The 12069-nt window shown below is 45.2% G+C and overlaps 1 protein-coding gene across 4 annotated transcripts in view; it reads right to left on the bottom strand.

Annotated features, from left to right (window-relative positions):
• The window catches only part of PARP4 (poly(ADP-ribose) polymerase family member 4), a 352799-nt gene that overhangs the window by 70332 nt on the left and 270398 nt on the right, over window positions 1-12069 (bottom strand). For all 4 annotated transcript variants that reach the window (XM_069759088.1, XM_069759086.1, XM_069759089.1 and 1 more), the window contains one exon: window positions 10993-11049. In XM_069759088.1, the coding sequence (XP_069615189.1) occupies window positions 10993-11049 (57 nt within the window). The remainder of the gene's footprint in view (window positions 1-10992; window positions 11050-12069) is intronic.

The raw sequence follows: 12069 nt of genomic DNA, 5'->3' as shown, positions 1-12069 counted from the left end.
GAATTACAAAAGAAAGGAGAAACCAAGGTAGCAGAACTAGCCCGATTATTAAGGGCAAACTCGGCCAGCGGCAAAAAGGTAACCCAGTCATCCTGATCAGCAGAAACAAAACACCTTAAATAAGTTTCCAAGGTCTGATTAGTTCGTTCAGTCTGGCCATTCGTCTGAGGATGGAATGCAGACGAAAAGGACAAATCAATGCCCATCTTAGCACAGAATGTCCGCCAAAATCTAGACACAAACTGGGATCCCCTGTCAGAAACGATGTTCTCAGGAATCCCATGCAAACGAACCACATTCTGAAAAAACAGAGGGACCAACTCAGAGGAGGAAGGCAACTTAGGCAAGGGTACCAGATGAACCATTTTAGAAAAGCGATCACACACAACCCAGATGACGGACATTTTTTGAGAGACAGGGAGATCCGAAATAAAGTCCATGGAAATGTGCGTCCAAGGCCTCTTCGGGATAGGCAAAGGTGACAACAATCCACTGGCCCGAGAACAGCAAGGCTTAGCCCGAGCACAAACCTCACAAGACTGCACAAAAGAACGCACATCCCTCGACAAGGAAGGCCACCAAAAAGACCTGGCCACCAAGTCTCTAGTACCAAATATTCCAGGATGACCTGCCAACGCAGAAGAATGGACCTCGGAGATGACTCTACTGGTCCAATTATCCGGAACAAACAGTCTCTCAGGCGGACAACGATCAGGTTTACCCGCCTGAAACTCCTGCAAAGCACGTCGCAAGTCTGGGGAGACAGCAGACAAAATCACCCCATCCCTAAGGATACCAGAGGGCTCAGAATTTCCAAGGGAGTCAGGCACAAAACTCCTAGAAAGAGCATCCGCCTTCACATTCTTTGAACCTGGCAGGTATGAAACCACAAAATTGAAACGAGAGAAAAACAGTGACCAACGAGCCTGTCTAGGATTCAGACGCCTGGCAGACTCAAGGTAAATCAAATTTTTGTGATCAGTCAAGACCACCACACGATGTCTAGCACCCTCTAGCCAATGACGCCACTCCTCAAATGCCCACTTCATGGCCAAAAGTTCCCGATTACCAACATCATAATTCCGCTCAGCCGGCGAAAACTTTCTAGAAAAAAACGCGCATGGCTTCATCACTGAGCCATCGGAGCTTCTCTGTGACAAAACCGCCCCCGCTCCAATCTCGGAAGCATCAACCTCAACCTGAAAAGGGAGCGAAACATCTGGCTGACGCAACACAGGAGCAGAAGAAAACCGGCGCTTAAGTTCCTGAAAGGCCTCCACAGCCGCAGGAGACCAATTAGCAACATCAGCACCCTTCTTAGTCAAATCCGTCAAAGGCTTAACAACACTAGAAAAATTAGTTATAAAACGACGATAGAAATTAGCAAAGCCCAAGAACTTCTGTAGACTCTTAAGAGATGTAGGCTGCGTCCAGTCACAAATAGCCTGAACCTTGACGGGATCCATCTCAATAGTAGAAGGGGAAAAAATATACCCCAAGAAAGAAATCTTCTGGACTCCAAAGAGACACTTTGAGCCTTTTACAAACAAGGAATTGGCCCGCAGGACCTGAAACACCTTCCTGACCTGCTGAACATGAGACTCCCAGTCATCAGAAAAAACCAAAATATCATCCAAATACACAATCATAAATTTATCCAGATATTCACGGAAAATATCGTGCATAAAGGACTGGAAGACTGAAGGAGCATTAGAAAGTCCAAAAGGCATTACCAAATACTCAAAATGGCCCTCAGGCGTATTAAATGCGGTTTTCCACTCATCACCTTGCTTTATTCGTATAAGATTATACGCACCCCGAAGATCAATGTTAGTGAACCATTTAGCCCCCTTAATGCGAGCAAACAAATCAGTCAACAATGGCAAAGGATACTGATATTTTACGGTAATCTTATTCAAAAGACAATAATCTATACAAGGCCTCAAGGAACCATCTTTTTTGGCCACGAAAAAAAAAACCTGCTCCCAAAGGGGACAAAGATGGACGGATATGTCCCTTTTCCAAGGACTCCTTAACATAATCCCGCATAGCAGTATGCTCTGGCACTGACAGATTGAACAAACGACCTTTAGGAAATTTACTGCCTGGAATTAAATTTATAGCACAATCGCAATCCCTGTGAGGAGGAAGCGAACTGAGCTTAGGCTCCTCAAAAACATCCCGATAGTCAGAAAAAAACACAGGAATCTCAGAAGGAGTAGATGAAGCGATAGAAATCGGAGGTGCATCATCATGAACCCCCTGACAACCCCAGCTTAACACAGACATTGATTTCCAGTCAAGGACTGGATTATGAGTTTGTAACCATGGCAGACCAAGTACTAGAACATCATGCAAATTATACAGTACCAGGAAGCGAATCACCTCCTGATGAACGGGAGTCATACGCATGGTCACTTGTGTCCAGTACTGAGGTTTATTCATAGCCAAAGGTGTAGAGTCAATTCCCTTCAAAGGAATAGGGACTTCCAGAGGCTCCAGACTAAACCCACAGCGATTGGCAAATGACCAATCCATAAGACTCAGGGCAGCGCCTGAATCCACATAGGCATCGACGGAAATGGATGATAATGAACAAATCAGAGTCACAGACAGAATGAACTTAGACTGTAAAGTACTAATGGCAACAGGCTTATCAACCTTTTTTGTGCGTTTAGAGCATGCTGATATAACATGAGCTGAATCACCACAATAAAAGCACAACCCTTTTTTCCGCCTATACTTTTGCCGTTCACTTCTGGACTGAATTCTATCACATTGCATTATCTCAGGTGACGGTTCAGACGACACCGCCAAATGATGCACAGGTTTGCGCTCCCGTAAACGCCGATCAATCTGAACAGCCATAGTCATAGACTCATTCAGACCAGCAGGCGCAGGGAACCCCACCATAACATCTTTAATGGCCTCAGAAAGGCCATCTCTGAACTTTGCAGCCAGAGCGCACTCATTCCACTGAGTAAGCACCGACCACTTCCGAAATTTTTGACAATAAATTTCTGCTTCATCTTGCCCCTGAGAGAGGGCCAACAAAGCTTTTTCAGCCTGAATCTCTTGGTTAGGTTCCTCATAGAGCAAACCCAATGCCAGAAAAAACGCATCCGCATTAAGCAACGCAGGGTCCCCTGGTGCCAATGCAAATGCCCAATCCTGAGGGTCACCCCGCAGGAAAGATATAATTATCTTGACTTGCTGAGCAGGGTCTCCAGAGGAGCGAGATTTCAAAGAAAGAAACAACTTGCAATTGTTCCTAAAATTCAGAAAACGAGATCTATCTCCAGAAAAAAACTCTGGGACAGGAATTCTAGGTTCAGACATAGGAGCATGTACAACAAAATCCTGTATATTTTGAACCTTAGTGGCAAGATTATTCAGGCTGGAAGCCAAACTCTGGACGTCCATGATAAACAGCTGGGATCAGAGCCATTCAAAGATTAAGAGGAGGAGGAAGTAGCCAGGCTGCCATAAGGCTAGGCAGCGAACTCTGAGGGAAAGAGAAAGAAAAAAAAAAAAAAAAAAAAAAAACTTCCTCAGACTACTTATCCTCCTACTTCAGCCAATACAATTAACACTTTGTGGGCCGGTTATACTGTCATGATCCCAATGGCAGGGGATCACTAAAGGACAAGCACAGATACAAACAAGCTCTAGGGCGATGGAACCTGAGCTGACCGCGACCCTGAACCTAACACACAAATAAAAGTAGCCGGGGAACGTGCCTACGATGATCCTAGACGTCTCGCTCCAGCCGAAGATCTAACTTCCCCTATTAGAAGAAACACAGACCTCTCTTGCCTCCAGAGAAATCCCCCACAGAAATAGCAGCCCCCCACATATAATGACGGTGAAATGAGAGGAAAGCACATACGCAGTATGAAAACAGTTTCAGCAAAATGAGGCCCGCTAAAGCTAGATAGCAGAGGATACAAAAGTGAACTGCGCGGTCAGCGAAAAACCCTTCAAAAAACCATCCTGAAATTACTTGAACTCATGTGCCAACTCATGGTACATGAGGAGCAATTTCAGCCCACTAGAGCAACCAGCAGCAAGAATCACATATCTGCAGGCTGGACTAAAAACCAAATAAAGCAAAACACCAAAACAGGAAAATCCAAACTTAGCTTGACCAGAAGGTTCTAGGAGCAGGGAGCAGAGGTAACAAGACACACTGGATACATTGATAACCGGCGAGGAACTGCCAGCAAAGCCAGGTTAAATAGGAAACTCCCATATCCTGATGGAACAGGTGGAACCCAGAGACCCAGGAAAGACAAGTCACCCAGTACCATCAGTAACCACCAGAGGGAGCCCAAAAACAGAACTCACAACACATAGCTAAGTTCCTCTTTGCTTTTTGTTTGCTGTTTTTTTTTCTGTCCAGCTTGTCTATTTGTTTTTTCTGCTTGCTGGAAGCTCTGGGACGCAGAGGGTGTACCTCCGTGTCGTTAGTTCGGTACGGAGGGTCTTTTTGCCCCCTTTGTGTGGTTTTTGTAGGGTTTTGTGTTGACCGCAAAGTTACCTTTCCTATCCTCGCTCTGTTCAGAAAGTTGGGCCTCACTTTGCTAAGTCTATTTCATCTCTACGTTTGTCTTTTCATCTTTACTCACAGTCATTATATGTGGGGGCTGCCTTTTCCTTTGGGGTATTTCTCTGAGGCAAGGTAGGCTTATTTTCTATCTTCAGGCTAGCCAGTTTCTCAGGCCGTGCCGAGTTGCATAGGTAGCGTTATGTGCAATCCACGGCTGCCTCTAGTGTGGTTGGTTAGGATAAGGGAATGCGGTCAACAGAGTTCCCACGTCTCAGAGCTCGTTCTTGTTTTTTGGGTTATTGCCAGGTCACTGTATGTGCACTGACCTCTATGTCCATTGTGGTACTGAATTACCTTTCATAACAGTAGTGGAAGCCAAAAGTACTAATGATTCTCAATAGAGGGAAAAAAGAAGTTCTGAGACCATTTTTTTTTCTTTGCACTGTGTTTTGCCTTTTTTTTCCCCTAGACATTTGGGTAGTTCAGGACACAGGTGTGGACATGGATATTCAGGGTCTGTGCTCTTCATTGGATAATCTCGTTATAAATGTACAAAAGATTCAAGATTTGGTGGTTCAGAAGCCTATGTTAGAACCAAGAATTCCTATTCCTGATTTGTTTAATGGTGATAGAGCGAAGTTTGAGAATTTCAAAAATAATTGCAAACTGTTTCTGGCCTTGAAACCTCGCTCCTCTGGTGATCCAGTTCAACAAGTGAGAATTGTTATTTCTTTTTTGCGTGGCGATCCTCAGGACTGGGCATTTTCCCTTGCGCCAGGGGATCCTGCATTGAGTAATGTTGATGCGTTTTTTCTGGCGCTCGGATTGCTGTACGATGAGCCTAATTCAGTGGATCAGGCAGAGAAGAATTTGCTGGCTCTGTGTCAGGGTCAGGATGAGATAGAGGTATATTGTTAGAAATTTAGAAAGTGGTCTGTACTCACTCAGTGGAATGAAGGTGCGCTCGCAGCTATTTTCAGAAGAGGTCTCTCTGAAGCCCTTAAGGATGTCATGGTGGGATTTCCTATGCCTGCTGGTCTGAATGAGTCTATGTCTTTGGCCATTCAGATCGGTCGATGCTTGCGAGAGCGTAAATCTGTGCACCATTTGGCGGTATTACCTGAGCTTAAATCTGAGCCTATGCAGTGCGATAGGACTTGGACCAGAGTTGCACGGCAAGAACATAGACGTCTGAATGGGCTGTGTTTCTACTGTGGTGATTCCACTCATGCTATCTCTGATTGTCCTAAGCGCACTAAGCGGTTCGCTAGGTCTGCCACCATTGGTATGGTACAGTCAAAATTTCTTCTGTCCATTACCTTGATCTGCTCTTTGTCATCGTATTCTGTCATGGCATTTGTGGACTCAGGCGCTGCTCTGAATTTGATGGACTTGGAGTATGCTAGGCGTTGTGGGTTTTTCTTGGAGCCCTTGCAGTGTCCTATTCCATTGAGAGGAATTGATGCTACGCCTTTGGCCAAGAATAAGCCTCAGTACTGGACCCAGCTGACCATGTGCATGGCTCCTGCACATCAGGAGGTTATTCGCTTTCTGGTGTTGCATAATTTGCATGATGTGGTCGTGTTGGGGTTGCCATGGCTACAAGTCCATAATCCAGTATTAGATTGGAAATCCATGTCTGTGTCCAGCTGGGGTTGTCAGGGGGTACATGGTGATGTCTCATTTCTGACTATTTCGTCATCCACCCCTTCTGAGGTTCCTGAGTTCTTGTCTGATTACCGGGATATATTTGATGAGCCCAAGTCCGATACCCTACCTCCGCATAGGGATTGTGATTGTGCTATCGATTTGATTCCTGGTAGTAAATTCCCAAAAGGTCGACTGTTTAATTTATCTGTGCCTGAGCACACCGCTATGCGGAGTTATGTGAAGGAGTCTTTGGAGAAGGGGCATATTCGCCAGTCATCGTCGCCATTAGGAGCAGGGTTCTTTTTTGTAGCCAAGAAGGATGGTTCACTGAGACCTTGTATAGATTACCGCCTTCTAAATAAGATTACGGTTAAATTTCAGTACCCTTTGCCATTATTATCTGATTTGTTTGCTCGCATTAAGGGGGCTAGTTGGTTCACCAAGATAGATCTTCGTGGTGCGTATAATCTTGTGCGTATTAAGCGAGGCGATGAGTGGAAAACTGCATTTAATACGCCCGAGGGCCATTTTGAGTATCTTGTAATGCCATTCGGACTTGCCAATGCTCCATCAGTGTTTCAGTCCTTTATGCATGACATCTTCCGAGAGTACCTGGATAAATTCCTGATTGTGTACTTAGATGACATTTTGATCTTCTCGGATGATTGGGAGTCTCATGTGAAGCAGGTCAGAACGGTGTTTCAGGTCCTGCGTGCTAATTCTTTGTTTGTGAAGGGATCAAAGTGTCTCTTTGGTGTCCAGAAGGTTTCATTTTTGGGGTTCATCTTTTCCCCTTCTACTATCGAGATGGACCCTGTTAAGGTCCAAGCCATCCATAATTGGACTCAGCCGACATCTCTGAAAAGTCTGCAAAAGTTCCTGGGCTTTGCTAATTTTTATCGTCGCTTCATCTGTAATTTTTCTAGTATTGCTAAACCATTGACCGATTTGACCAAGAAAGGTGCTGATGTGGTCAATTGGTCTTCTGCTGCTGTGGAAGCTTTTCAAGAGTTGAAGCGTCGTTTTTCTTCTGCCCCTGTGTTGTGTCAACCAGATGTTTCGCTTCCGTTCCAGGTCGAGGTTAATGCTTCTGAGATTGGAGCAGGGGCCGTTTTGTCGCAGAGAAGTTCTGATTGCTCGGTGATGAAACCATGCGCCTTCTTTTCCAGGAAGTTTTCGCCTGCTGAGCGAAATTATGATGTGGGCAATCGAGAGTTGCTGGCCATGAAGTGGGCATTCGAGGAGTGGCGTCATTGGCTTGAAGGAGCTAAGCATCGCGTGGTGGTCTTGACTGATCATAAGAACTTGACTTATCTCGAATCCGCCAAGCGCTTAAATCCTAGACAAGCTCGTTGGTCGTTGTTTTTTGCCCGTTTTGACTTTGTTATTTCATATCTTCCGGGCTCTAAAAATGTGAAGGCGGATGCCCTGTCTAGGAGTTTTGTGCCCGACTCTCCGGGTGTATCTGAGCCGGTGGGTATCCTCAAGGAGGGAGTAATTGTGTCTGCTATCTCCCCTGATTTGCGGTGGGTGCTGCAAAAATTTCAGGCTGATAAACCTGATCGTTGCCCAGTGGAGAAACTGTTTGTCCCTGATAGGTGGACGAATAAAGTTATCTCTGAGGTTCATTGTTCGGTGTTGGCTGGTCATCCTGGAATCTTTGGTACCAGAGAGTTAGTGGCTAGATCCTTTTGGTGGCCATCTCTGTCGCGGGATGTGCGTACTTTTGTGCAGTCCTGTGGGATTTGTGCTCGGGCAAAGCCCTGCTGTTCTCGTGCCAGTGGGTTGCTTTTGCCCTTGCCGGTCCCGAAGAGACCTTGGACACATATCTCTATGGATTTTATTTCAGATCTTCCCGTCTCTCAAAAGATGTCAGTCATTTGGGTGGTCTGTGATCGCTTCTCTAAGATGGTCCATTTGGTACCCTTGTCTAAATTGCCTTCCTCCTCTGATTTTGTGCCATTGTTTTTCCAGCATGTGGTTCATTTACATGGCATTCCAGAGAATATCGTTTCTGACAGAGGTTCCCAGTTTGTTTCGAGGTTTTGGCGAGCCTTTTGTGGTAGGATGGGCATTGACTTGTCTTTTTCCTCGGCGTTCCATCCTCAGACTAACGGCCAGACCGAACGAACCAATCAGACCTTGGAAACATATCTGAGATGCTTTGTTTCTGCTGATCAGGATGACTGGGTGTCCTTTTTGCCTTTGGCTGAGTTCGCCCTTAATAATCGGGCCAGCTCGGCTACCTTGGTTTCACCATTTTTCTGCAACTCTGGGTTCCATCCTCGTTTCTCATCAGGGCAGGTTGAGTCTTCGGACTGTCCTGGTGTGGATACTGTGGTGGACAGGTTGCAGCAGATTTGGACTCATGTAGTGGACAATTTGACCTTGTCCCAGGAGAAGGCTCAACGTTTCGCTAATCGCAGACGCTGTGTGGGTCCCCGACTTCGGGTTGGGGACTTGGTTTGGTTATCTTCTCGTCATATTCCTATGAAGGTTTCCTCTCCTAAGTTTAAACCTCGTTTTATTGGTCCATATAGGATTTCTGAGGTTCTTAATCCTGTGTCTTTTCGTCTGACCCTTCCAGATTCTTTTTCCATACATAACGTATTCCATAGGTCATTGTTGCGGAGATACGTGGCACCCGTGATTCCATCTGTTGATCCTCCTGCCCCGGTTTTGGTGGAGGGGGAGTTGGAGTATATTGTGGAGAAGATTTTGGATTCTCGTGTTTCTAGACGGAAACTCCAGTATCTGGTTAAGTGGAAGGGTTATGCTCAGGAAGATAATTCCTGGGTCTTTGCCTCTGATGTCCATGCTCCCGATCTTGTTCGTGCCTTTCATATGGCTCATCCTGGCCGTCCTGGGAGCTCTGGTGAGGGTTCGGTGACCCCTCCTCAAGGGGGGGTACTATTGTGAATTCTGTGGCAGAGCCCCCTCTTGTGGTCACAAGTGGTACTTCGGCTGATTCTCTCTGTGAGCTTCCGTTGGTGGAGGAAAGTGGTACTGCGGCTTCTGAGTTTCCTTCCTCAGGTGATATGGTGAAGTCGTTAGGTGCTACCTTATTTAACTCCACCTAGTGCTTTGATCCTGGCTTCCAGTCAATGTTCTAGTATTGGACCTGTTTCCTCCTGGATCGTTCCTGTGGCCTGCTGCTCTGCATAGCTAAGTTCCTCTTTGCTTTTTGTTTGCTGTTTTTTTTTCTGTCCAGCTTGTCTATTTGTTTTTTCTGCTTGCTGGAAGCTCTGGGACGCAGAGGGTGTACCTCCGTGCCATTAGTTCGGTACGGAGGGTCTTTTTGCCCCCTTTGCGTGGTTTTTGTAGGGTTTTGTGTTGACCGCAAAGTTACCTTTCCTATCCTCGCTCTGTTCAGAAAGTTGGGCCTCACTTTGCTAAGTCTATTTCATCTCTACGTTTGTCTTTTCATCTTTACTCACAGTCATTATATGTGGGGGCTGCCTTTTCCTTTGGGGTATTTCTCTGAGGCAAGGTAGGCTTATTTTCTATCTTCAGGCTAGCCAGTTTCTCAGGCCGTGCCGAGTTGCATAGGTAGCGTTAGGCGCAATCCACGGCTGCCTCTAGTGTGGTTGGTTAGGATTAGGGATTGCGGTCAACAGAGTTCCCACGTCTCAGAGCTCGTTCTTGTTTTTTGGGTTATTGCCAGGTCACTGTATGTGCACTGACCTCTATGTCCATTGTGGTACTGAATTACCTTTCATAACACAGCTCACACTATCATCTGACAGCGAGGGAGCCGCAGAACTTTGACTAGCTATAATGATCTTACCGCCGATCAGAGGCGGTCTTTGCCACACTATCATGCACATGACAGCGTGGCAAACACTGGATGTCCGTACCTCCCATTCATGTGAATGGAGTTCAAGTATTGTTCTGGTACCTGAACCAAACTTATTTCAACTGTTCGGCCGAACTTGCCAGACCCAAACATCCAGGGGTTCAGGTTCGCCCATCACTACGCCTGTGCATTTTGGAAATCTGTTGGGTTTTACATTTTTGCAAACATTCAGTGGTGATAAAATAATTTATACAGATATGACCTAGGGCAGTTCTGTTGCTGTAGTTTTTATAAATACAGTGTGAGAACTGGGGACGTCATCTCCTGGGTGGTACAAAAAGATCTTTCATTCCAACACAGATTAGAGAAAGAAAACATTGCAAAACCAAGAAACCTCACATTTAGTGTCCCTCGCTATCAGAGGCTCGGAGCCCAGTACCCGGGAATCCCAAAACATATCACAGTCCATACCATTCTCCATGATAGCGAGGAGAAGGGTGGCTCCCACAGGCCTTGGCACAGCTGGCCCTTACCCAAATTGGAAACCATTTTAAGGCTAAGGATAGTCATGGTGAGGTCAAAATCTGCTGTAGCCGATAGCTGCGGCATTTTTTAAAATGAATTGTTGAAGGGGCACAACATTTTGCAGAACGGCTCATTCACCAGCAAAATCGAGGAATATTTTTTTACGCTAAATCTTATGCCCTTTGATGAAATGAATGAAAAAAAAACCTCAGCAGCCACTGTTGTGCTTTTCAGCTGTTTTGCGGGTGCACTGATGCCGCTCAGTTTGGTCTTACCCTTAGGAGCCCTCATAGATGTTGATTAGAGACCCACTATGGAGCCGATTCTCTGACCTGTTCTGAATGGAGTGGGGTCTTCTCTGCTTCTTCCTCTCTAGATCAATATGTCACTTTTTGTGTTATTTTAGTAGCTGTCCTGCTACTGGAAAATGTGATAGAAATGTATCAAACAATGTGAGCACAAATATACATACCATGGGGGGCGGAGGCGGGGGGAAACTTGGCAATATTGGTGTCGGAATTCCTCCTACCTGTAATCCAATTAATACAATGATAACTATGATAAGTAGGTATAATAAATGCATGTTATACAGATCAGATCCGTTAGTATTTACAGAAATCACACATAAAAGCACAGAAGGAGCTTGTATGGAAATTGTGTAGTCACTCAATATTTTAATGCCAAACCAGGTCTACAAAATCACAATCAGATGAGCAAATTTATTCCATTAGAATTGAATTATCATTGAATTTTACAAAAATTTGTGTTTTCCAGAATACGGATTTCTTACAGTAATGAAGAAATGCATGGAGTTGGCGCTCAGAAGTGCAGCAGGTAATGTCTGGACCTTCCTCATACAAGTGATGAGACACTGATCATTTCTATGGTGGGAATATTGTAGGGTTCTCCTGTCCATGTGCCTCTGGTTTTAGCATGCTGTTACTTGTGGTTTTCCTTGAGTCCAGGAAGTCTACTATGTGCAATTAGAAGGTCTGTGGGATTTTGTGTGCTTTTTGGCGAACATTCAGTTTAAAAAGTTTTTCAGATTTAGTCAAGTAGGCTTTGCTTGGGACAGTGAGCAGTCAGTGCTCTCTACACAGTGAGCGCACTGTAATCACCAACCCTGATCCTTCACTCATGTCCTGATCTGCAGCGCATGATGTGTAAGATGTCACTCAAGAAGCAGAAATAGTGAATACGACGTGCGCTGACTTTTCACAGCCGCAGGTGACGTTTACTAGACTGGAAGCGAGCAGCTGCAGGAGGAATAGAACTTCATTTTCTTCCTGCACCCAACTGTTCCCTCAGAGCTTGATCACCATGTGCACTGCAGTTTATATGCATTTTGCTTAGAGAGTAATTTGGCAGTTAGTATACATTGTACATGACATATATTTAACCTGACTGATTATGTGCACGCTTTTAACTATTTAACCCATTCTCAACATGAATATTTTCCATTTTTGCATTTTCATCCCCTCTTCTGTAAAAGCCATATATCTTTTCTTTCATTTTTTTGTTCATATAGCCATATGAGGGCTTGTTTGTT

Source organism: Ranitomeya imitator, chromosome 3 (genome assembly GCF_032444005.1).
Source record: "Ranitomeya imitator isolate aRanImi1 chromosome 3, aRanImi1.pri, whole genome shotgun sequence".
Classification (NCBI taxonomy): Eukaryota; Metazoa; Chordata; class Amphibia; order Anura; family Dendrobatidae; genus Ranitomeya; species Ranitomeya imitator.
The sequence above is the reverse complement of the archived record's forward strand: the minus strand, read 5'-3'. Positions and strand labels throughout refer to the sequence as shown.